At 37.6% G+C, this 27,948-nt stretch overlaps 1 protein-coding gene across 1 annotated transcript in view; it reads right to left on the bottom strand.

The window, feature by feature from the left end:
• The window catches only part of GPC5 (glypican 5), a 1,364,332-nt gene that overhangs the window by 1,023,127 nt on the left and 313,257 nt on the right, over window positions 1-27,948 (bottom strand). The window contains exon 5 of the mRNA XM_068526854.1: window positions 21,167-21,292. Within this exon, the coding sequence (XP_068382955.1) occupies window positions 21,167-21,292 (126 nt within the window). The remainder of the gene's footprint in view (window positions 1-21,166; window positions 21,293-27,948) is intronic.

Below are 27,948 nucleotides of genomic sequence, written 5' to 3'. Positions count from 1 at the left end.
ATAGTCTGAAACTGTCATGAAGGAAATGAGATTTTAGGAAGTGTTTTTAGGTAAGTGAAACACGGTGAGGATGTTGAGTAAAGCACGTAGTTTTCAGGTTCCTATGTGAGATCTAAATTTTTTAAAATCCAGATCTATCTTTATATCAAGGTAATTTCTTATTTAATACAGAAGAAATGTTATATAGAGCCTGGAAATTTAAGAAATAATATTAACAACTTTACGAGGCCACCTCAGAACATAATCGTTCCTATACGTAATTGTTCCTCATTACATAAGTAATGAGTTAACAGAATTCTGGAATTAGCCTTTGATAGTTTATAACCTTCCGTCATTCCCACCTAGCGTGGATTCACGTTTCCACGTGACTTCACATTATAGCTCCACACTACCCATGTGTGGAGATGAAAAGCTTAGCTATATTTTGCTTCAGATCACAACATCCCCAAAACATAACAACATAGCTGAGAACAGAAGCAAGAAACTTCTTTTTTACAATAGACATCAATTCAAAGACGAGAGAGAAATCAACAAAAGGTACGACAAGAAAAAAAAAAAAATACAAGCAATGATTTTGTTACAGATAACATATTCTACTTTCATTAAATGCTAATTAAGAACAGGGAGCATACCCCTTAAATGAAAATGAAAAATAATAAAAATGTCTTGATACAATATTGTCCAGTAAAGAAGCAATGTTGGTGGAGGAGGAAGAAAGGAAATCCCCCCAAAAACTGAGAAAGAATCTGATTGTTTATAGGATAATAAATTATACACAGTCCTGGGGTTAAAGGTTAGCAGGAAGGGCTTTAAAAGCAATTTTATTGGGCAATTACACATTATAATGTTCACGTAGGTGTGTGTTATCAGGGACTAAAAAGCTTTGAAGGATTATGGAGAAAGATTTTATTATTTTCTGATGGTTTCATGAATGGTATTTTTGGCACTGCACTGGGATTTGACCGGTAAACTGGACTTCAACACTGTCTCATTGCTCATGCAGGTCATACCACAGGCATTTGAAAAATATTCACACTTTCAGTGTAGACATCCGTGCTGTTACTTGAATGAAAAAATACACTAGTTATTCTTACATTCATTCATTCAGTTGCTCACCACTCACACATGTAATTTATTAGGGCACTAGAGCACAACAATGGAAATAACATGAGACCTGGCATCATTTCCAGCCTTAGCTCTGCTACTTGCTGCTGACAGAATCTTGTGTTAGTGATTTAATGTCTCCAATCCTTACTCTCCTCTTCTGAAGACAGAGACCATAATAATACCTCCTTAACAGGTAATAATAGGAGATAATACAAAGTGCTTAGCTATGGCCTGAGTAGTAATATTCTCTACTGTAATTTACCAGACATAATCCTAATATTGATGTGTAGATGGTCTCCTCAGACCTTAAAGGCTGTATAAACAAACAAGGTTACATCAACTTAATTTTCACCTTAATGATCATTGCCTGCAAAACGCTAGATATGAGCTTTCTAAAGAGCCCTTGAAATCAGGTGTTTCTGAGAATACCCAAAAGATGTCTCTGAAGTCAACCCCTGCTTCGGCACGCGTCAAAGCCACTACACTAATAATACTGTGGCCCCCAGCATCATGGTCTCTGCCAGGGGCCACGGTCGCAGCTTCCTGGGTTCACCACTTATCTTCTGGGTGCTATCATGGCTATGACATCACCCATCATGGATGGATTGCTCCTCAGTCCATAATCTGTCTGACTGTCTGAGGCAGAATGCAGAGGTGCCCACACTCCCATATTTCCATTGACTTGGGACACAATGGGGACTAAACTGGGAAATAAATTTGAGTGACAGACACCAGGGTGCATGTGAAATCGGACCTCTTCTAGGTCCACCGGGCTCTCTATGCTCCTTCCATCTAGATGATTCTTCCTGTAAGTTAGTCTTAGCCACCCATGCTTCCAGTTTCACTTTGCCAGACATACCTGAACCTCACTTAGATGAAACCTGGGACTCTTACTCATGGAATAGTCTAGTGTGAAAGAGATAAACACCTGAGTGAGTGATTAAAGTATGTCTCAGGCAAATGCTATCACAGGAGCACACACCAAGTATAGGTGTAAGGGCATACACCAGAGGAGGAAATGGCCAGTTGATCAAGCTTTATAAAAAGGTAACATTTACTCTTGATGTTGATGGACGGGGAAGAGAAAACTCCAAGAAGAATGAAATGCTTGCCTCAAACCACAGAGATGTGAAAGGGTATTTGGTATGCTTGAATTGAAGATACACCGGACAGAAGAGAAAGAGATATCTAGAGTTGCAGAGAAAGTTTATACTGTGAAGAGGTTTATAAGAAGGAATTGCATTGTTGATTTATTCAAATAATAATCAGCTGAATAGGAAATGAATCTCTAAGGGAGGTGGCAGATGGGATGGGGTAGGAATCTGTCACAAAAATCTAGGGGGCAAAAATGAGGGCCTGAGTGCAATAGGAATGATGGTAGAATGAAGATACTGATCCAAGAATTATATTGACAGGAGGAACAACAGCAAATTAAACTCCCCATCAGTATTCCACCTCTGTATGTATTTTTATATCAGTGGATTTGGGGAAAGTCACAAATTATGGCAATTTCAGGTCCAAACAGAAATATAGCATTAGTTACAACTCAAATGGTAGAGAAATGTTGAGTTTGATAAAATAATCCTTAATTTAGTCCCATGTTTGGCAATTGGATATAACTCAAAAGTAATTTTTCCATATTTCATATAAATTTTTAAAATGTGTTTCACTGGAACTGTAACACACATCTGTGCTTAGTGACATACATAGTAATGAAATCCACAGCTTTGGAAGACTCACCTTCACAGGTAACTGCCAGGTTATAGAATATATCGGAATAAACACGTTTAAAACCTGAGTTACCATACACCTATCATGGAAAATGTTATGCTAAATATACATTTTCCATCTGATTGTTAAAAATTTTGCCTTAGAGACTTACAGTATGCTCTTCATACTGCATTTTGGAGACTTTCCTTTGGCAAAGAGAATGAGAATTTCAACAAGATGGTAACAATGCCTACTGTAGGCTCACTACAGCCTTATAACTGCCGCTGGGATCAGCAAGGTTGAACACGGCAACTTAGAAGTAATTCCATGATAGCAGCCCCCTCTTTCCTGCAGTATATTCAAAAGAAGTAACTTGAAATACTATTTTGAAATATCTCAGATACATAAATTATTTCAAGTATCACATATTTTATATAGACTGAAGTGTAGGTGATATTCTGGATTTTTCGCAACTGTTGGCCTTAACTGGATGTAGATGCAATTTGGCTTACAAAGATTTTTAACCTCTTCAGCTTCTCCGCTCATGTCCACCACTTTTCTCCCATCTCCTACCACCCCGCTAATCCTGCCCCGTACTCATTTCACTCCACTCCTTATCCGAGACCCTTTCCCCCATATGCCTTCACAGCTGGAGTTCTTCTGCATGACGTTCTCCCTCCTCCCTACCCCTTTTTACCTAGAGAGCTCCTACTTACCCTGCAGGACTCTGTGAAAATCGTTCTGTTAAATCCGGGTCCTTAGAAGCAGATTATTGTTCCAGAGATTTATTAGAGAAGTGCTGTCGGACAAAGGGGAGTGAGGGATGCGGGCCATGGCCAGAGATAAAAGAGACGTGCGAATGGGTCTCGGCTGGCTGCCATCTAGCTTCCTCTGCTCCCACCAGGATGCACTGAAACACAAACTGCAGCATGGAGTTCATTCCACCTTGAGGCGATGATGCCACCACTCTCCTGGGCCTTAGTCATTGCCTCTTGGCTGGGGCCTGGGGAGGGGGTCGGTGTTGAGGAGTGGGGCATGGATTCTGAGCTGGGGGGCAGATTTGTGGAGAGGACGCCAGCTGTGAGTTGTTAACTGCCGACACCTCCAGCAGTGGCGGGACGGACGAGCTGCAGGTCAAGGGGAGGGCGGAGTAGAGCAGAAGCAGCAGTGTCCAGTAGATCCCTTTACTGCCTGACTTCCAGATGCTCCTCCAACATACAGTTGACCCTTGAACAATTCAGGGGCTAGAGGCGCCAACCCTCAGCACAGTAGAAAAATCCACATAGACTTTAGGTAGCCCTCCGTATTGGCGGTCTCTTAGTATCCATGGTTCCTCTGTATCCAAGGATCTGCATCTGAGGATTCAGCCAACTTGGAATCACATAGTACTGTAGTATTTACTGTTGGAAAAGAAGCTGCATATAAGGGGACTCCTGCACTTCAAACCCGTGTTGTTCAAGGTCAACTGGAATCCCATAGCACACTGCACATCACCATGCCGGCACACACTACAGGCTACCACAGGCGCTGTAATTCTCAAGAAGGCAGGGATCACTGCTACGAATTTTGACACTGTAACTAGGCCTTGCACTCAGTAGGCGCCAAATAAATATTTGCTCAACATCGTTCAACAGTGAGAAAGCTAAAATCCCCTAACAGAAATTCAAGATACCAAGTTATTTGTACCCATTTGTATGCAACTAGAAATCATCGCCTTCATTAAGATAAACAAGAGAAAGATTCTTGACTTTCACATCCTTTCATTAAGAACCCTCTGGACAGGGGTGTTTCCTCTCCACACTGTACCACCTGTAAGCTGCTCTCCCATTTCTTTCGAATTAAAAACTAAACAGTTTGTTTAGTTGGTGAAATCTTCAAGAAGCTGAACAATTTGTCATCTGGACTGTTACAAAACTTCTAGCAAGGAAAGCGATACAACTGCAAGTAAAATGAACAGGAAACTGCTAATTAGGCATCCCCAAACAACCATGTGTCTTCCCAGGAATGGCATTAAAATTTTTGTAAAGATAAGTAAATAATAAATATAATAATAAAGTTTGCTAGTGAATAGTTCCCGAAAGACACACATTAAAAAGCATGATAAATTATGCCAGTACAAGCACTAATGGATCGGGTTTGGGTACGCTTCTTGAGGCTTGCTATGTTGACTTGGATGGAGTCCCAAAGAGAAGCTGACTTGCATCTTGCATGAATAAATTCCTAATTAGCTGCCCAGTCCTGAAGCTTTTCCAATTTATAAACAGCTTGATCTGAGGGCCTGGACAATGCATGGAATTTTGGCCAAAGAATATTTTTAAATTGTAGCACTACATAATATTGAAAACATCATGTTCTAAACAGAAATCTTTATCCAAAATACGTACACTAAAGATTATATATATTCACCTTGTGTAAAGAAGATCATTTCATTTCTAACATTTCTTTTAAAGGAAATAATACTATCATTAATAAATCACAAATTTCCTTTCCAGAGTTTTTTTTCTGGAGATGCTATACTAAGAAGAGAATGATTGCTATTTACCTAATATTTATTTGCAGTTACCCAGCAGTCTATTATGGTCAGTATTTAGAAATAGACAAATAGCCGTTATTATGCAAAACTCTACACATTATATCATGTGTATTTGTATGAAAGAATAGTGATTTTAAATGCCTCACCTCCTGAGCACAGCTACAGATCCACATATGGCTTAAATAATTAATTTCCATTGGTGATACCAAATATGAAAGGAGGATACAATCAATGCTTTTCTTCCAGAAATATGCAATACTTGAAAGTCTGGCTGTGTAAAGGCTTCAACCATCTGATATGCAAAATTCATTATGTAGAAGGTGCTCTGTATATCAACATGGAATTCCATCAGATACCAACTCTGCTCTAAAATCTTTATCCAAACAAGAGTTATATATTTTCTACAATGAGATTGACCACATCATGACATCTAAACTTCCTTATGAGGAGAAATGGGCCCTTTCCCACTTTAAAAAGTCTAAAGTCTTAGAGGGACTTCCCTGGCGGTCCAGTGGTCAAGACTCTGCGCTTCCACTGCTGGGGCCATTGGTTCGATTCCCTGGTCAGGGAACAAAGATCCCACACACCTCGAGCGGCGCGGCCACAAAAATTTTTTAAGTCAAGTCTAAATTTTTGGAAAAAAATAATTACTCAAAAAAAAAAAAAAAATTTTAGGGACTTCCTTGGTGGTCCTGTGGTGAAGAATCCGCCTTCCAATGCAGAGGACGCGGGTTCCATCCCTGGCCAGGGAACTAAGATCCCACGTGCCGTGGGGCAACTAAGCCTGGGCGTCACAACTACTGAGCTCACGCCTCTCAACTAGAGAGCCTGTGTGCCACACACTACAGAGCCCACGTGCTCTAGAACCCACGTGCACAACTACAGAGCCCATGAGCCCTGAAGCCTGCACGCCACAACTAGAGAGAAGCCCCCATGCCACAACTGAGACCCGACACAGCCAAAAATATGTAATAAAATAAATAAATAATAAAGAAATCTTAAAAAAAAATTGTAATGCCCTAAGGCAGTGGTTTTCATACTTGATTGTGCATCAGAATCCTTGGGAGAGCATAGATTCTGGGGCCCCAGCCCCAGGGTTTCTGGTTCAGTAGAGGCCTGGGGTGGAGGCCTGAAAATCTGGGAACCACACTTTGGGAACAGTGACTGTACTAAAAGTTTGGAAAATAAAAAATATATATCTCAATGGCATAAGTTCTTTCATGTTTTTTCAGGGAACATTACACTGCATTTCTCCTTAACTATGTATCCCTACACCTTAAAGGTGACATCTTTATGTAATATAATTAGTATTTATCTTAAATAAACATCTTTCTTCCTCACTAATAGGTTAGGTGTCATGAAAAAAAAATTTCTTCCTGACTAAAATTTAAAATACATATATTTGAAGTGAAAAGTAGAGTGCTTAGATGAAAATAAATATAAGGCAAACCAATATATAAGTTTCAGAAAAATAAAAGCCAATGTATAATCAACTATGTATTGGATGATAGCATACCTGAATGTATGGTTTTAATATAAAGAAACAGATTAAAAGCTATGATTATATTAATATCTGGAATTAATTTTTTATACCACTCACATGCTCTCCATACATGAATTTCCAGTATGATTATGACACATCTCTCTTGTATTTTATTTCAAAATATAAGAAATCACCCCCTGATAAACTTATTTGCTCTGATATGGATGTACAGGAACTGTAGTAAAATAAACAAGCAAGAAAAACATTCACTTCCAATGACCAAGTTCTCTCCTTATCCCAATCCACCCTACTCAGTCCACTTGGGCCGCTGTAACAGAAACACCATGAACTGGTGGCTTATAAACAACCAACACTTATTCCCCACAGTTCTGGAGGCTGGGAAGTCCAAGATCAAGGTACAGTAGTGAGGGCCTCAGTCCTCGTTTATAAATGTCTGTCTTTTCCCTGGGTCCTCACATGGGGGAAGGAGTGAGTGAGCTCTGTGGGGTCTCTTTTACAGCGGCACTAATTCCATTCATGCGGGCTCCGCCTCATGACCTAATCACCTCCCAGAGGCCCCACCTCCTAATATCATCACATTGGAGGTTAGGTTCCAATATACGAATTTGGGGGGTGTGGGTGGACACAAACCTTCAGTCTGTACCACACCTCGCCATCCAGGGTGCAGAGTGAGAGCCAGGCTGGGTGTGGGTTCTACTCAGTTGGGAGAGCAGTGTTCAGGGTGTTCTAATCAGTTCCCTACCACTCTATGGTCTCCAAACCGCCAGTCTGACGTTCAGTGCAGCAGTTACCATTTTCTGTTTTACAAAATTCCTATCTCAAATAATTCTAAACCTTACACTGAAAGACTATTTAAGAAACCTTTATTTGCTTCTATTTTATTTGACGATTCACTTGTATTTTATTTGAACTGCATGGGCTTTCCAAGATATTGTTCCTCAGCAAGGTATCTTTGTATATGTGAGAAAAACATATGAAAATTTTCCTTTAACATTTATATGAATAAGTTGATTTTAATTTCGGGGGGGAAAAGGACTGAAAGCACATGGTAAATTATAAAAGCACACAGAATGATGAGCAATCATTCTTTCCTTCCTATACATGTCCTCCAGTTCTCTTCTGCAGGTATGTCCATATAACTACACGTACAAGCACATCTGTCTTCTTAAAAATCGAAAAACTATATTCCATTTTTAACATACCATAACAATTCATTATTTTCCTATTAATGGGCATCTTGGTTGTCCTTACACAACCATAAACTATGTACAATGCAATCTCTATTGTTTACATATGTTGGTATGTCTGACATACCTGTGAAACAGCTGCTCCATAGGTCATATGCATCTGAAATACTGATATGTGTTGTCCAATTGTCCTTCAAAGACACAGAAGTCAGAAATAATTGCTCCTTCTACTGAGGTATTTAAATACCTTTTTCTTCGCACTTTGGTCAATGCTGTGAATTATAAAATTTAATGATCTTTACCAGTATAATAACTGAGAAAAATAATTTGTTTTTTAATTTAGTTTGCACTTATTTAATTGGTGTTGGAAATTCTTTACCTTGCACGGCTGCGGTTATGTTTTTCATATGTTTAAAAACCTCTGATAAATTTCTGTGAACTGTCTATTGATGCAAGTTTCTATTAGATGTTCAGTGTTTTTATAACTCATGGGAGGAAGAACTATATTCAGCGGGGATAAGTCCCTCTGTGATATAGATTGTGCATGTTTTATCCTCAGTGTGGTTACATACTTGTAGTTTCCTTACAGTATGTATTGCTCTGCAAAGAAGACAAATCTCCCAGATAAAACAAGTGTGACAGATTTTCATTCGCCGTGAATTATAATGGTTTATTCTTCAGAGGCACATGATCAGTTTCTTTCTCTTTTTTCATGCTCTCTCTCTCATGACACACACATCAGCCAGTACGGAATGGTAAGTTTCTCTTTGGTTTCTCCCCAACTTTATATTCAAAATTACTCTCCAAGAAGCATCCAGATTATATCAGTCCTGGCTCGATGCCTCCAGTGACTTCTCCATGCACCTAGAATAAAATCCAAACTTCTTCTCTGGCCCATGCAATCTGACACTTGCCCGTCTACAATCTCATTCCAGACAATCCTCTTGCATTACTTGCCTCACTATGCTCCACCCATGCTGATTTCCCTTCTGTTCCGCAGACACATGAGGCATGATGTTCTCTCTACGTGGAAAAATCAGATCTTCCCACATTTTCAGCTTAAATGTGACTTCTCCAGAGAGGTTTTCCCTGGAGACTTAATCTAAAACACACCATCTTCAGAAGAGCTCCAGGAGAGCACCAACTTGCCATCTCAGTCATCACCTAGAACACTACTTGTGATGCTTAATTTTACATGCCAGCGTGGCTAGGCCACGACACCCAATAGTTTTGCCAAAGATTCATTTAGATATTGCTGTGAAGGTATTTTTTAGACGTGATTAACATTTAGAACAGTAGATTCTGTTTTTGTCAATCCCAGTCTCCCAGTTTATCTCTCCCCCTACCCCTCCTTTCCTCCTGATAACCGTAAGTTTGTTTTCTATCTGTGACTATTTCTGTGTTGTAAGTTCATTTGTACCATTTTTTTTAGATTCCACAAATAAGTGATATCATATGATATTTGTCTCACTTATTTACTTCACTTAGTATGACAATACACACTACTATATATAGAATAGATAACTAATAAGAACCTGGTGTATAGCACAGGGCACTCTACTCAATACTCTGTAATGATCTATATGGGAAAAGAATCTAAAAAAGAGTGGATTTATGTATATGTATAACTGATTCACTCTGCGGTACAGCAGAAACTAACACCACACTGAAAATCAACTATATTCCAATTAAAAACAAAAAAACAAAAAACAGTAGATTCTGAGTGAAGCAGACTACCTATATGATGTGGGTGGGCCTCGTCCAATCAAGTTGAAGGTCATAAGAGAAAAGACAGACGTTCCCAGAAAAGGAAGAAATTCTACCTCCAGATTGTCTTTGGATTCAAGACTGTAACATTGACTTTCAACAGAATTCCCAGCCTGCCAGCTGCCCGACAGATCTCAGGTTTGCCAGCCCCGACAAACCCATGAGCCAATTCCTGAAAACCTCTTTCTAAATATAGAAGACAGATGATGAGAGGTAGATAGATACTATTGGTTCTATTTCTCTGGAAACCCTAATACATCAAATACATTACTATATATTTATCACATAGGAAGCCCTCTCACTGCAGGTTTTATGTTTATACTGTGCCTCTTTCTACCCCACAGAGCATGACCACTTACTTCTGAAGAAACATATATGGAAAATTGAGAAGCATGACTTCAAATTAGATGGCAAAGACTCAACTCCAAACCAACAGTGCCATACATTTTTAACTACTTTGCAATGCTACTTGTATTTAAATATTCCATGCTCACTAAAAGAAGATATTCATTTTGTTTGATACAAAATAATTTAAATATATTACTCTAAAATGTTGACTTACTGATTCAATACCCCTAAAAATGCCTAGGTCCTGTTTAGAATAATCTAAAAAAGGACCACTATTTCATCCATGTCCATAATTAATTGTCATTTCATATTTAATGTATGTAAAATTTATATGAAAATGTTTATATCATCACACATCATATATTAATGCCTTCCTAGCTAGCAAAGAGTCTTCACTTTATTAGGAGGAGGGCTTTCGTGCTGTCAGAACTGCATAGAATGAAGCAAAGAAATGAGCAGCTTTGTACCAATTTAGGTACAAGTTGGCTGAGGCTGATAGAGGGAACTCAAGAATTAAATGGCATTTCTTAAAATGAAAATACCATTCTTTACATAGAAATGTTATGAAAAATTTAAGCACTATCCTGAAAGTGTATAGAGAGCAAAATTTTCTTACTGGTTTTTCCCTTCTCACAACCATTGTTCAGAGTTTTGTACTGTATTGGATGAACTGGCTTTTAGGCTACTTTCCAAACTTGAGACTCATTTCCTTCATGATTCTAAGACTCTTGGGTTTCTTATTCAATACCCCAAAGATTTATAACTTGAACTCTTTGTGGCTCCATTACATATAAAAATGATTAAAGATAGCGCTTTGAAAGTGGATTATACCAAAAACAAAATACTCAAAAAAAAAAATAATTTGCATTCATTTATTTCCCAGGAGAAAAAAAATTAAAACATTCCCTCATTTCAGTATAGTCATGAGAAAATGAAATCTTCAGAACAATGAAATACATAATTATAGTAATCATGCCAGTCAAAACATACAGGTCAATACCCTTCAAATGTTACATTCATTAATGTGCAAGTAATTTCAAATCAGATTTGGGGAACTCGTTTGTTTTGAGGAACGCATCAGAAAATAAGGATCCTGATGGTTGGTCAAGAAAATGTGCTGATAACCAATGGGCTGTTCTCATAAAATAAGTGAGACTAAACTAGACTCTATTTGAAGAAGAAAGTATCATAAATCAGTGACTGTTCTCTTTCATCTCTTCTGGCATTTTATTCTAAAATATGATAAATCATTCACTGATGAATTTCTATCCTCTGTTATGGAAGTGTAGGAACTAGACTAAGAAAAAAAATATGTGCCATCTTTACAGATAAGCAAACTTACAGCTATTTTAGTAAAAAGGGAAGAGTCCTTCACTTCTAAGTTCAATATGAAAATGAAGGAAAAGTAAGGAACTGCTCAGGCTAAGGTAAGAATAAACTTCCCGGAGCCCTTGAGGGCGGTTGCTGTTTTGCAATAACAAAACCTGCACTCACAAGTCTATGGAAATGTGATGACATCTGTATCCCTAAAGAGATAACAACTTCTGTGCCGAACAGATGGGAAAAGGTCCTTTAGGTTTCCACTTCAGTGAACTTCTATCTTGCTGTCTCTTATTTTTTTCATCTTTCTCTACACACAATCTCTGATGGAAGCAAGTAACAAGCTAAAAATAGCTTCCTTGTACCGTGTCAGTCTGGCAGGAAACTGAGTAGTTAGACACACCGTGATGACTGATGTTCAACCTCATTTTGTTTTAGTGATTCTATTTATGATATGTATTTCCTTTGGGAACTCAATGGATGAAGAGAAATGACTCTAAGTGTAGCAGCCTTAAAACTATCATGTCACCAAAACAATCTGTTGCATGATGTACTGATATTTAGCATGGCTTCAGACATTTATTTCCAGTCAACGGGTAGTTCATTACGATCAAGTCTAAGACAGTGATTGACTGTTCCCAAACTACTGCTTGGGAGTAAAATATTTTTCATTTATCTTTATAATGCTTCTTCTTTGTATCTTAACTTTTAGTTCTCCCTTGAGAAAACTGATGTATTGCGTGGGTACAAGACAGACCACAACTCTCCAAATTCTCCAAAAACTGGAGCATTTGATAAACTGCCTATTAAGATATAGTTTCTCTACTTCTATCCTCAATGAAATAATTCTTTCAACTATTAATAAGGCACTATCTCCTACTTCCAATCCAAAATCCCTGATATTACTTTTTACTGACTCATAAACCAACCTTCACAGGTCTGTTTTCCAAATGGAAGTTTTCTGATCCGTGATAGAAAACCTCCAATGAAGAGAGAAGCTTAATACAATAGTGTTTCATTCCTACTGAAGTAAAGGAATATAAACTGCTCAATAAGAAGATTTAATAGTTTCTGAATGTTTACTATGTGATAGCCAGTATTCTAAATCGTTGACGTGAATAACTTAATTCTCAAATATGAGATAGGTATTATTTTCAGCCACATTTTAAAGATAAGAAAACTGATGCAATTAGAAGTTAATAAATGTGCCTGAAATCACAGAGCTATAGTGGCTAATCTTTACTAAGAACCTTAGTAGCCTGGCTCTTCAGCCTGTGGTCCTAACCTCTGAGCTTTTACCGGCTTTCTGAATAAGTGGCTACACTATAATGAACAAGGGAAAGCTTAATACTACGTAGTCAGGACACGCCCATGAAGCCCAAATGAAAGAGTGCTGAGAAGGAGAAGAGAAAATCTGAAAGGTTACACACAAACGGAAATAATGCTGTTTAAGAGGTCACCAAACTCGGAGCACTTCATTCAGAAATGCATTTGCTCCCATTCTGCTTCTTGCTTCCAGGTCAGCTGATGAAAATTCCATCCAACCTTAAAGATTTTGTAAACCATTCATACCTGTAATCCTTTGAACAGTGTTCATCTCCTCTTTATCTGAATCTGATAAGAAACGGCTCATGTCTGTCTTGTCCATCACTGTATCCCCATCATTCAGAAAAGCATATGTGACAGAACAGACCCTTGACAACATAATTATTATGCCTTATATTTTTTATTTATTATGTTTTATTATAAAATTTTCAAACATACAAATACAAGAAACCCACAATACACCTTCCATGACTATCCACACACAGAAAACCTTGTTTCACATATAGTATTACCCTCTTCCCCCCAATCACTGAATTATTTTAAAGCAAATTCCAGACATCATCTTATCTCATCTCATCCATATATATTTCAGAGAATTTATTTGAAATGAATGGAGACCCATATCATATATTACCTCTTTTATTAAATAGTTTTCAAATCTCCTCAAACGAATGAGATTTCCTCCTTATTTGAAAGTCTGTGGGATTTTTTGTGAGTCTCTCTTGTTTCACAGTATCTGTCTTACTGTGTTCATATTGTGAACATGTTCTCTACTGTGTTTGGAATCTAAGTCCCTGAGGTGGGGACAAAGTCTTACCTTTGTATCCCATTCAAGGTCAATTGCAGTATTGAACATGGAATCTAGTTTTCTGTCTCCTTCCCACCAGTTCCAAATACATGTAAAAGGATGCCAAAATAGCACTCTTTCCATTTCCGTTTCAGCTGAGAACAAGACGATAGACAGTGTCCCAAACTGAGGTGCTAGACATAAAAAGCAGATGGCTGAAAACTGGTTTTGAGTCCTTCATCTTGGCGTCCATCTTAATTGTATTGAAGGATTGAGATTGAAGAGGCCAAGGGAGAGAATTTCTTTGAAGAAACTTGGACTGCTGTGTCATCCCCACATTCATTCATCCTAAGTGAGAAAGGCTGAGGGATCCTTGGAAGTTGAAGGATTAAAAGGACTGGTGGTTGATCCATGCCTAAGAAAATGGAAGGCGGTCCATGCCCGTAGCAGAAGTTGCCTGCCTTGCAGCAGAGTAAAGAGAGGCAGCTCCACTGAATACAGGCTGTTCTTCCACCAAAAGCAGGAGAGAGAAGCAAAGTTTCTGTGGTCTAGAGTGGACCATGCAGGAGAAAAGAACCCAGCCAGAAGATCTCAGCAGAAAGAAGCCAGACGGAAAAGATTAGAAGAGGCATTGTCTTGAGCACACAGAAGCCCTAGAACATCAGTCTTAATAGTCACCAAGTTAGCAATCATCAATGAAAGATACAAAATTATCAGCCAAAAAGAATATTCCTTTCTCTCACCCCTTCTCTCTCACTGCTGCCCCATTGTCCTGCCAGCTCCAAACATGCAGGAGTCAGAAACATTGGCTGGAGAACAAGGAGAAGTCAAGGTTAGCACGTGGACCTGAAGTGGTTCACCCCCCACTACAGGTGCCTCTGAGACTCGAGCAGTACCTCATGGCAATGCAGAGAAATGGCCACTTTAAGTGAAGTTTTGAGTATCAAGTCAGCCTAGACCTTTTTACTGAATTTAGACTTTCTTCGGGCTGAATTTGATTACTGAATTTAGACTGTTTATGGAACTAATGACAATAAAAGACCCTTCAGCCATTTGACAAAAAAAAAATTCTGAGAATTGGCTGTGATTTCATTGTAGAGACAGGGAAAAGCAGCTTTCAGAGTGGGTTTAGTGAAACAGTTTCTACTTTCACCTTTGAGTCCAGCTCCCTAAATGTAATGACTGTACTGCTTAATAGGAGACAACTGACTGACTATGAAGCAAATAAGCCAGTAAAGAAAGATTCAAAAGAAATGTTTCGGTTCAGAAGATGAGACAGCATGCAATTACTGCCGAATTAACGGAGCATTTCTTAGAAAATAACAAAATGTGTATATTGACCTGAGAAGAATGGATATTTTCCTAGGCTTTAATACTAGTTAGGCATGTCGGAACTTGGAGAAAAGTTGATAAAATGTGCATCCCCTTGCTACCTTCTCTTATTTTCTACAGAACCAAACTATGGGATAACTATTTCAGACATTATCTTTTAAATAAAAATTATCTGCCAAGCAAGTGTACTATAGTAAGGCAGAAAGATGGTACACAGCCAAGAACTCTACACATTTTATGCTCATTCAGAACCTAATGCATCAGTCATACTGATACTCATCCCATTGGACCTAGACTGTGTATTCTACAACGTGAGGAATTCGACAGCCTCATAATATATCTAAAACCACACTTTTTATTTCTGCCACAAAAGAGCAAAAATGTTTCAGTTCTTCCCATGCTGAAGATAGCAGACTCAGCTTTTGACCTTGGGCAGACCTTGGCACTTTTACCCACCCCCAACCCAGATGCCTCATTTATGATAAAGACAATCAGACCTAATATGTCTCTAAGACAGGGGGTTCTTAGAGTTCTTTAGACTCTGGTTTCACCAAATGTCTATGGAAGTACACACAATGGGACAGGCATGATCTTAAGGTTAAGTTAGAAAAAAAAAAAAAAAAATCAGTATCCAGAGTCAGCCATACGTAGAAACTTTCATGATTCATCTCTCTTCTTCTCATTTTTCCAACACTCAATTTCATTTTGGAACCATATATTACCCACCAAAATATTATCACCAAGCCACATCCCCAAATCACCATAACTTAGTTCTCACTAACACTTATAAAAATTCCTTTTCCTCAGAGTCCTGTTATCTTTAAAAAATTATTGATAGGTGTTCAAGGACATTGCTCTTAGCCTCTCAGATATAGAAGCTGTGTTATGAAATAAATTTCAGTAGATAGGAAGATATATGACATATAAATGCAAAAAAGTATTCAAAGTGTCATGGTGGATTTAGAGGTCACAATAAAACACAAATGAGGGAATTCATTCCACTAGGACCCAAGATAAAAGTGGGAGTTTGGCAAAACTGTATACACAGTTGTATGGAGAAAATGATTTAGTTCAAAATATTCCATTAATAGTGGAAATATCAAGGTCCATGGCAGATTGTTGCAATGGGGTAGGAATGGGGACGCCTTGTAGTCACCCCTTTTAAGTGACCTCCAATTCTGAACCAAGTAAGACAGGCCATAGGTATGATAACAATGATGATTATTACAAAGGTTTAATTCAGTACTATAAACCTGATTGAAGAGGTAGAAATTGCGAGGGGAAAAAAAAATAGAAAACAGACTAGTGTTTAAGTCATGAAGAACATACTGCCTTTGCATAAGCAACATAGGAAAAACAAGCAGTTGTTACAGTAATAAAATTCAGAACAATCCTGAGACCTGGTTGGGTTTAAAATGTAGTCCGTGACATTTGGAAACTAAGCCAGGTGTTTAAAAAATATATAATATGTAGGAAGGTCAGGAAGAAAAAGAAAATTTGAAGATGAAGTGGCTTTCCAGATAAATAATGGGTAAAGGAGAAAAAAAAGTGAGGTAAAAAAAAAGTTATGGCCAGAAAAAATGTCATTGTCTGGGTGGAAAGAAAACTGATAATAGATAAGTATAAAATCTCAGATTTTTAAGGTATTATATTTTTATCTGATTTTTTAAAAATTTGATTCTAATATGTTGAGAAGGGGCACCTTATCGTAAGAGTTCAAAAAGAAAACACTGGGTTAGGAAAGAAGCATTACAGAACATTAACTACATCAAGATGAAGTAGAAATCACATGGATTATTAATTTTGGGGGGATACTTAACAGCTATTGGCTAGTTTAAGAGTTGTTGCGGAAGTTATAAATTCCTGGAGATGGAGGGAGAGTTACTGGATTATCTGTCTATTAACCAAAAGGGAAAAGGAAGCCCTGGTAATTAAGTAGCTGTCACCTGAACTTCAGTACTCAGAAAGATGAGCGCAAGCCATCAAACAATCAATTTGCAATCACAAGGATCTGAGAACAGAGTAAGCACTGTCAGGCCTTTCAGAGAACAATTTTGTTTCGCGATGAAGAGACAGGAGGGGTAGATAAGAGGGACTTTAAGAGTTAGAGACTATGTGGATTTCAGTAATACATTTTCATCGTTAATCAGAAATCATCTGAAATCATCTGAACTGTGGACCTCGGTGTCGTGATAGTGTATATGGTATGCATGCACTCTTTAAAATCATTTGAATTAAAATAGATTTTGTTTCATGAATTAATATGCTACAACTATTTGAGATATTTCATCTACAACCACAGAGGAATTCCACCTCTTTTGATGAGCACAAAGGTGATTTGACCCAGTTTATAGGCCTGTCATAATACTGAAACAATTTGTATGGTTCTCCTGTTCTTTGAGGCAGCACGTCTGTGCACATAAATAATCTGACCAATCATCTCCTAAAAAATGCCTCCAGGGGAAGAAATCTTGCCAAAATAATCACTTCGTTCTTAACAATGAATGATATGCTCAATCTTGGCCACAAATTTATCCTATTGATGTGTTTGTCAAATTCTCTAGAATGAACTTGATGAGTATTATAACCCAGCATAAGAAAGGAAAGAACCCCTATGATCCCCAAAGGTGGAACAAATTCACTTGATATTCATTTCTTCAAAATTTGAAGGCATTATTTGTATCAACCAACTGCAGGTCTCTGAAATGAATATTCTATATGGGGATCTTAGCGTTTTCACACACTGATCGCTGCTATACTCTGTTTATTCTCAAGGAAAAAGCAGCTAATAGTTCGGGATTGTAACATTCATTAGAACTTGACTTTACATTGAAGCCATCTTAGATTACTGAACTACTGAATTTTTGAAACATATCCATTAATGATTTGAAAAAAATTATATCACAAAATTACTACAAAAATCCAATTTGGTTAGAAATGAAATGTAAAACTAGCGCTTTTATTTCAAAAAAGAATTATAAAAAGAAAAAAAGCAATAAGGGCTCATAATTCTAATATCACTATAACATGTTTCCATTAAATATAAATAAATACAATGGAAATAAAATATAAAGCCTCCCCAGTACTTTAAATATATTAGCAGTTTTCATGTAACTGTCCAGAAATATTCTATGTGCAATGAATGTCAGTACTTTTATTTATGCAAATCTGTTGATAAAATATTTAATATACAACTTTTAACTTTTTTCTTGGAGTATAGCTGCTTTACACTGCTGTATCAGTTTCTGCCATACAGCAAAGTGAATCAGCCATGCGTAGACATATATCTCCTTTTTTGGGATTTCCTTCCCATTTAGGTCACCACAGAGCACCGAGTAGAGTTCCTTGTGCTGTACAGTAGGTTCTCATTAGTGATCTATTTTATACATAGTAGTGTATATATGTCAATCCCAATCTCCCAATTCATCCCACCCCCCCGATATCCATACATTTGTTCTCTGTATCTATTTTTACTTGAAATTATTCCACTTTAGCAGATATAAATATGAATCATTTTTGACTACCACCTAATATTCCATTGTCAATATACCATGATCAGTTAACTAAATATGATGGATATTTATATTTTAGCATTGACTTTGCATTGGAAAAAAAAATCCTGTTCTAAGTTTATTTCAAGAACTGGCTGAGCCATGAATGAAATTACAATTTAAGTTATATTTTAAAAAATGTCAAAGTACACATGAGAGTTTTCTCCAGATCAAACAGAAAAGAAATAACACCCCATCAGCTTACTCTGAAGCATTAGGGAATAAAGCTTTGGGAGAGTTCAATGAGATGATTCTTGTGAAACCTCAGCTGAGTGCTAGAAAATAATTAGGGCTAAAAATGTTCATTTGGGAAGTAGCCTAGAGATGGTGGTAGGGAACCAGTGTGTGAGGTTCATCTGCTGGCCCAGAGAAGCAAGGGAGAATGTTGGTGACCCATGAGATAGGGACAAAAGAGGAGGGAAAAAAAAAACACCCTCAAAAAAGGGAAAATGTCAGCTAAGGTGATGAGCTAGAAGGGCTGTTTGAGAAAAAATTAAGCAAAGTGAAAGGTGTTCACAAGAGAGTGAAGTCACATAGGGCCCTTAGAAGCAGCTGACAAACAGGAGGCTGGGTGGTATAGAAAAGAGAAGACAGGAGCTGGAAGCAAGTGAGAATAATGAGAATTGCTCACTTTCTTTACCAGAAATGTGCACACTTCCCAAGGAGGGTTCTTGCTAAAGATGAGCTTTCTTGGGGCTTCCCTGGTGGCGCAGTGGTTGAGAATCTGCCTGCCAATGCAGGGGACACGGGTTTGAGCCCTGGTCTGGGGGGATCCCACATGCCGCGGAGCAACTAGGCCCGTGAGTCACAACTACTGAGCCTGCGCGTCTGGAGCCTGTGCTCCGCAATAAGAGAGGCCGCGATGGTGAGGGGCCCGAGCACCGCGATGAAGAGTGGCCCCCGCTTGCCACAACTAGAGAAAGCCCTCGCACAGAAACGAAGACCCAACACAGCCAATAAATTAATTAATTAATAAAAAAAAAAAAAAAAAAGATGAGCTTTCTTTATTCATAAACCATGAATGAGGTCTTAAAATATATATCATGTAGAAGAAAATATATTTTTCAGTTGAAAATACTCTCCTTCTAAAAAGTTTTCCCAAATCATTGATTTCTCCAACAGTATTTCCTATTATACAAACCTCAGACCAAACAGAGAGGAATGGGACAAATTGAAACTAAGAGTCCTGAAGTTCTAGAATCAAATGTATAATGTAATGTGGTATATTAAATATATTTATATTCTATACTAAATTGTTCATTAATCATGAAATTCTCATTAGCCCTTGTAGAAAAATTAATACACAAAAATGTTCAATTCCAGTTTGAACAATGTGAAAAGAGAAAGTATAAGTCAAAGTAGAATTAATTACTAGGTCTAAGTGGCAGAAATCTTATTAACATGAATACTGTAAGAATTCAAAATACTATGCATGCTATGATTGCCCTCAGTAAAGGCAAGACAAATATATTTAAGAATACATTTCAGCATCCAAGGGGCATAATGAAAAAACAACACTAGCTATATCAGCCAAATTTTTTATTTAAATTTAAGCATAGTTCCTGCCTTCAATAATTATTTTCTGTGAAATCAAAGATTCCCTATGAGATATTTGGATGTAAACTACAAGTAATCATTTAATGTATCAGGAATGAAACCTTTAACTATAATGAATATGATCACACAGAAATAAATAGTTTTTACTACATAAATTTATATTCATATTAATTACAGTATATGTTTATCATAGTAAATTGAATTTGCTAAAGGACACTTTAAATGAACTCATCATTCTAGTGGTAACTAAAACTACCTATCTTTATACAGAGTAGGTGTGTTTGTAAATCAGAAAGTTTAACACCTTACCTTTTAGCAGATTGCTCAAAACAAAATACACTAAAACATTCGAATCCAAACACAGCACAGGTCTACAATCTATGACAATCACCAGCATTGGAAAATCAAAGGACTAATTCCCGGCCAATTGTATTGACCAACACTATTGTTACAGAGGGAGAATCTAGGACTTTCTCAAGCTCAGGAAATTACTTGCGAGCACAGTCAGTTATAGGAAGTGAAGGAAAATAAACTCTAGAAATTCTAGATGGTGAGAAAAAAAAAAAGGTGAAAAATTTCACTCCTGAGCTTGAGAACAATTGACAACATACAAATAAACAATGCCTCAAACAGACATACATAAAAGTACCAGCCCTCTTTCCCTCTCCCTCTCTCCCTCTGTCTCTCACACACACTCATACACTCAGAGACAACTGTAGGATGAACATATTAATGCTGCTGTGACATATATCCACATAACAAATCTTCGCATAGGTATTCACATTTCACCGAATGTCCTCTCTTTCTAATACTCATAAAGTTAAAAAAAAAAAGATATCTGAGAAACAAGACAGATTGGCTAGAAGTTAAGTAATACTTCACTGAAAAAGTGGGATTGTTGGGTAAGCCATAGACAGAAAAGACGAGAGAACTTTCAGAACACCACAGAATGCTATCATATTTCTAAAATATGAAAAAGAATCAAACTTATTTTTGACAAACTAAAGAGAAGGAATTAATGTATCCTCTAACCTGTGTGGCAAAGTTAAAACTGAAGTAATGCATTCAAGAACTAGGAAAAGAAAGCAAGGATGAAAGTGGCCGTTATGTTTTCACAGACCACTACACATAAAATACCTTTTTACTATATCTTCTCCATTCCAGCACGGCAGTCCATCACCAGCCGCTAATTCATTAGCACAAAGCTGGTCAGCCAGGCCTCCATAGAATGTCCTGTACAGTCGAAGGCTGTTGATAAATTCTCTGAATGGAAAAAACAAAGAAAACAATTAAACCCCAAAATCCATAATAAATGCCAATATAAATAGCATAATTTGTTATGCATAATGTTTAGAATGCAACTTTTACAATTTTCTCTTATTTTCATATATTTTCAATACTTTTCTAACAAGACAAAAACTACATTTTAAAAAAAATGTATTCAAATTTATTCTTTACATAGAAGTTTTCACTGGGTATGAACTTTATATAACTCCAGGTCCAAGAAGTTGTGAATAGTATATGCATGCATACATACACACACACACACACACACACAACACCACTTTAGCGTCCCTAAAAGACCTCACTAGCTACTGGCATCTGAACCACAGTGATACTAACAAATTTCTTTTCCATATAGAAATGTCAGAGGCTTATAACAAGCTGACTGATTGCTTATTGATTAAAAGTTTAGTAGACTTGGGTGATTTTCCCATCTGGGTCTTCTCTTTGGGGTCTAAGAACATCAAATAACGTGTCTTTACTAAATATGAGAGAACCCAGGTATGTAACACACTTCAGAAGCATGAAAATAAAAGTTATTGGAGGGAGTAATATTTAATACATTTATTAAGTTTTTTCCCTCTCATACTATTGGGTTGGCCAAAAAGATCGTTTGGGTTTTTCCTGTAAAACCTGAACGAACTTTTTGGCCAACCCAATATTTCCCCTTTCACCATCAATTATGGAACGGGAAAATTCAACAAAAAAGCAGTTTTTCAATTTAGAAATCCAAGACTTTGGAGTTTTAAAACCAAGGCTTTGAGGCCTCAAAAACTTGGGTTTTAGCATTTCAAAAGACCAAGTCCTAAAGACTTTAGCTCTGAACTTCTTAACATAAACAATTGTTTTGGGGGAAAAGAAATGAAAAGCCACTAGCCTGATCCAGAGGAAATGCCCCCTCTGGACTAAAAGGCAGGGACAGGAGATGGAAACGTTGGCAGGAAAGCAAATTTCAGAAATTCGTGGGATGAGTAATTAAAATATAGCAATTATGAAACTGCATTCTCCGTTGATACTTTTAAAATGATTTCTTTAAAAACGAAATTAAAGAGCAGGGGTGTCTATAAATTATAGCTGGAATAAACAATTTTTAAAAATTAAATCTAATTTTGACAGCACTAATGCTCAACCATTTCAACTTGTAATTCTCTCTCTTATTGGTTTTCAAAGAACTAACTGTAGAAACTGCTGGAGTTGTAAATAACCACTACTCTGTTGGAAGGATAAATATAACTTTCAAATATGTAAGATCTGCAATCATAGAGAAGATCAGAAGTTCCCATGGCAAGTGTCTGGTGAGTATTTAATCAAATTTTTAGCAAAGCTTGACCGGACAAGTGATAACAAAATGGTTGCAGGAAGCACAAATCTCTAACTCATGCTCAATCAAAAAAAAAAAAAAAAATGATGCTTTATTTTTCTCACTAGCACAGTTAAATGCTTATCTATATTTTATCAATTTCCTCTACTAGAAAATAAGTCTCTCCTTGATGGCTGTGTTCCACTAACTGGAATGCATGAACAAACATCAATTCTCATGCTGCAGCTACGAAAACATAATTGATGAAATTGACTGGTTCTTTCTTAGAGAGGTGGGGTTTAATGAACAGGAAGATGTATGGCTCCTGTCCTGAATTCTATTCACTATAAATGACCACATGTTTGGAATCAAAGAATCTTTTAGAAATGAAGAGGCCTGGCACAAACGGCTGCAAATGTTGAGACCTTCAAATTGATCGTGTAAAACTGAATAGATAATTTTTGGCCCCCAAACCTCCTACTTCACTCTTGGTAAATGGTGCCTTTGTTTCGTTTCTCCCTTCACAACCAATCGATCATAAGGGGGAAAGTTCACATCTTTCTTTTCCAGTCCCCTTTCCCAACGCTACTGCCATTGCCTTAGCTCAAGCCTTGATCATCTTTCTCTGGAATTACTGTACCAGGAGAGCATACCTCCCATCGGTCCCTTTAACAATCACCTCCCATCCTCCATGAGAGCCACCTATAGAAATTCAAATCTGGTAGTCCACAGATTATGCCACGTACTTGCTTAAAGCCATCAATGGCTCTCTATTCTCTACAGCATGAAATCCAAACTTCTTAGAAAGCTATATAAGGTACCCTCTCATCTCAATTTCAGCAACAACCCAAACCACACTTTCGGGTTCCACAAAAGTGAGATGCTTGCTGCTCTCCAAACTTACTTCCATGCCTTTGCCTGCTTTCTCTCCGAAAGGATCGTCTCCTCGAAGATTTCCACTCATTCCATAAACTATCGGCTATCAATTATTTGTCACAAAACACTAAACACTATGGAGTGCCAAGCTCTGTGTTGGCGCTAGCGATTCATAGCTAAAGAAAACGGTCCCTGCCTTCTAAGAATGCACAGTCTGCTAAAAATCCACAATAATAGTCCAGTATTAATAAGTAGTGTCACATTTGAAGACAAAGAAAGAATCAGGAAATAAGAAGATAAAATTTCAGTGTTCCATGCAAAAAAAAAAAAAAAAAACCACAAACCAAGAAGCAAACAACACCAACAAAAATCCAGGATAAACAAAGGTAAAGAGGAACACTGTGTATTCAGAGACTCATACAGTTAGTTTAGCTAGTAAGGAGTGTGCTTATGGGAATCGCAGTCAAAGGCAGGAAGAGGCCAGATTATAGTCGGCCTTGTTGATCGTAATAAGATGTTTCAGTTTTATTCAGGTGGTGAGAGCCATTAATTTTTCCAGCAAGCAAGTGACATCATCATCATCGCAGTATTGTGGAAACAGAAAAGCAGTGAGGTCACTTAGGGGACGATAAGCAAGTCCAAAGGGAGAGGTATGAGGATGGGGAAAAAAACCTCCCAGTCAACGTCAGGAAAATGATAGATTTGAAAAACATTAGGAATCTAGAAGTGACAGGTAAAGCAAAGGTTTTAAGATAACTTCTAATTGTCTTCCCCTCCCCAGTCAGGTGAACTACCCTTTGAGGGTAGCTTTGTCTTTGTGACTTGCCCTGGGTTCTAGTCATGTACGCAGAAGTGATGTTTGTTCCCTCCAGGCTTAAGCTTTAAGGACCAACACGGCTTTGCCAGCTTCTGTTTCCCTCTCCCCTGATGGCAGGCAGTGTTTCAGATGGCAGCTGCTCTGTAACTCTGAGGCTTAAAGCCAGAGCAACCGCAACTTGAGCAGCAGCCCCGCTGGTCTGAAATGGGCATAGGTTGGGAACAAAAACAATTTTTTTGGTTCTAAACCAATGATAGGTTGAGGTGGTTTGCTACCACATCACAACCTAGTCTCTCTTAATTGATACAAAGATAAGAAAAACAAATGAATAACTGATGGATCATAAGTTCTGAAAAGAAGAGAGGGGAAGGATTATGGAAAACAGAGTGGTTAGCTTTGGAGCAAATTCCCTGAGACTAAAAGAATGGAAGAAAGTCCACGTGAATGTTGAAATAAGGTTTGATTTGTGAGGATAGAAACTGAGCAGAGAACGTACTTTGGAACTCTATATTCTGTGTTTGGCAGTTTTGAGGTCACAGGAATTGAGACTAGTGTTACAAAAAAGTGGTTGTGTTGAAGGACCAGGAGATCTATACTGGATATAGAAAAATAATAATAAGAGTTGAATTGGTAAGAAATGAAGGGCTCAAATAACTAGAAGCCATAGTGAGGTTAAAAACATTTACCTACTGCCACAGCTCCAGTGAATGTTGATCATGAGAAAAGAATCCATACTTCTCTTCTTACTGCATAAGATGCCACCTTTTCTTCTCCCCAGAATGGCCTTCCCTCCCACTTCTCTCTGTCAACCATCTACCCATCCTTCAAAATCCAGCTTTATCCTCATCTCCTCCTTAACTCCTTGCCTGACCAGCCAGTGACGCTTCTGTTGGTCTATCCGTTTCTCACGCCACACTTGCCATCTGTTTTATAGCCCTGGTTATCTGGTATTATATTTCGCTGTCTGTATATCTGCCACCCTGATTAAAGGGTGCATTCTCTAAAGACAAGAGCCATGTCTGCTTTATATCCCCAGGGTCTGGACCACAGTTTGGTACCCCACAGGCACCTAACAAATTCTTGTTGAATTGGCCCCAGATGCGGTGTTAGTTTTTTAACAACTTCCAGAATTAGACGTTTCTACATGAAATACAATTTTAAAAAACGATAATGATAATTTAAAGTCCTTAAAGAGCACAGCTGACTTGGGGAACTTTAAATTACGGGACCCACTCCTAGATTGTGGAGCTATATCAGAAAGGCCTTCCTAGAAAATAGAAGAAATCTAAAGGGCAGGACTACAAGCTGTGCCAGATTCTACTAAACAGGTTCAAGGCAGATTCTATATTATGTATAGAACATATATAGAGAGAATATATATATATATATATATATATATATATTCTTATGGAGAGAATATATAAAATCTCACAGAAAAACCCAAATGATCTTTTGGGCCAACCCAATATATACGTGATGCTGAAGTCAACATGTAGTGACACGTTAACATTTAGTCACACTGTGGTGTAAGATAGCCATTATAATTAATATATCACAGGTATACTATATTATAAAGACAAGAGTTAGAAAGAGCCTTAAAGATGATCTGATCCAGTAGTTCTCTGTCTTAAATGCACTCTATCATCACCAAGGAAACATAAACTGTATGCTTAGATTTCTCCCTCAGACATTCAGATTTTGTGTCCAGGGTAGGAACCAGGGATCTGTGTTTTTCTGAAAGCTTCCTACAGGATACTAATGTGCAGCCTCTTATTTTATAACTAAGGAAAGTTAAAACCAAAGAAGTGGAAGGACTTGTGAAAAGTGACTAAGTCAGTTATTTATTAAGTTCGTTATTTAGTCAAGCATTTAGTTCATGCAGACCTTGACATCGTTGTTTCATTAATTAATAAAAATGCCATCACTTTGCAGTATCGGGCAGATATTGGATATTTGACAAATCAAAGTTGAATGACTCTTTATGGAAAAGAATATTTCCCTCTGTTTTTAAAACTTTACAGAAATAATCACACTTTTCACAGAACACAGTAGTAGACTGGTGGACTAGAAAAGAGATACATCAGTTCTTCCTGCCAAAATCTGCACTTAGAAAGCAACATGTTTAGACAGGATTTATCTGTATCTCTTTACCAATTTGAAAGATCTGGTGCAGGAAGCAGGGAGTGGAGAAAATTCTGATTGCTGGCTAATGAACAGCTTTGCGCACTGTGCTAGCACAGGAAAGAGGAAGAAGGCTGGAACACAATTGCTCATTCACAGCTTCCAGCCTTGCTTGCCCTGAGCTGACTGACTGGAGAGGAACATGGACCAACATAGTTAGTGCTTCCTTGCTTCCCATGCCCTGGAGGCCTGCAGTGCCAGAAAGTCTCCTGATCTGTCACGTGGCAAAAAAAAAAAAAAAAAAGAATAGAAAAGAAAAGAAAAAGAAAGAAAGGAAATGCAATTCACCCTGAAGTAATCATTTCTAGTTTGGTTGACACAGGAATGTCCAGTTACTACTCTAAAACCAAGTGACACTTTCGACTGGCTTACCATTATCATTTGACTTTAATCATTTTTAATAACAAAAGTAACATATCTTTTGGTGAGCAGTTAAATAACTAAAAGGCACATAAAGAATAAGTTCATATCTGTCCCTCCACAGTGTTTCCATCCTCCCTCCTGAGGTAACAAATGTTAACAGCCTGGGGTGCTTTCTTCAGTTTCCTCTATGTGCACCCTAACACATAACCAAAAACAGACAGACAGAGACAGAGATGGTTTGGTTTTACAAAACTAGGACCAAGCTATACACGTACATGCAATTGGTTCTTCTCACTTGACAATATATCATGAACCCTTTTCAGGTTAATAAATCTAGGAGTTACTTGTTTTTATACAGCTGTATACTATTCCAAAACCTGGATATAGCAACTCTAGCACAATTTATCAAAATAGTCCACTAAGCCAATTTTTACTTTTTAATTTATAAGGCTGACATATTTCTCATACGTATGGTTTAAAGGGTGACAACAGCATGTTTCAAACTTTGCTGATTTTCTAGAGAGCTGTTTTCACTTAAGCATATGGCTCCAATCTACATTTGATTTTGCATTTCATTTCATGAGACGTTGCTGGAAACAGAGCTATGTTCAAAAGTCATACCTCTCAGTCTTAGGTCTTCATCTAGTGGGCATTTGTTTCAATTTTAAAACATTTATCAACTGTTACATAGAACACTTCCTCGCCTTTTTTCCCTTGAACATGATATAAAAGACTATTTCTAATTTTGAGCAAAGCTGATTATCTGGGAAAGTGTTGGAGAAGAATCTGATTTTTGAATGGAACTTTTCTCTGTGGAATGTTTCAGACCACACGTTTCTGTATTTAATGACATATATTGATTTTTTCAGCCCTCACATCAGTCCACACATAATACAGAACCCAAATTAAAAGCAGTGCCTCGCACACACTGTTTGAAAATATCTGTAGAACAAAGGTCAAATGTGCAGTTTGCTGGTTAATGGCCTGAGGCAGAGTTAAGGTTAATATGGCACTAATGAACAGGCTCAAACCTGTGGACGTGTCTGACCACGGTTGTCAGACAGGAGACATTTAAAGTGTCAGTCTCCTGCCCCGCAG

The sequence above is a fragment of the Eschrichtius robustus genome, chromosome 18 (assembly GCF_028021215.1).
Source record: "Eschrichtius robustus isolate mEscRob2 chromosome 18, mEscRob2.pri, whole genome shotgun sequence".
NCBI lineage: Eukaryota > Metazoa > Chordata > Mammalia > Artiodactyla > Eschrichtiidae > Eschrichtius > Eschrichtius robustus.
Note: the sequence above shows the minus strand (reverse complement) of the source record. Positions and strands in the feature narration are given on the sequence as shown.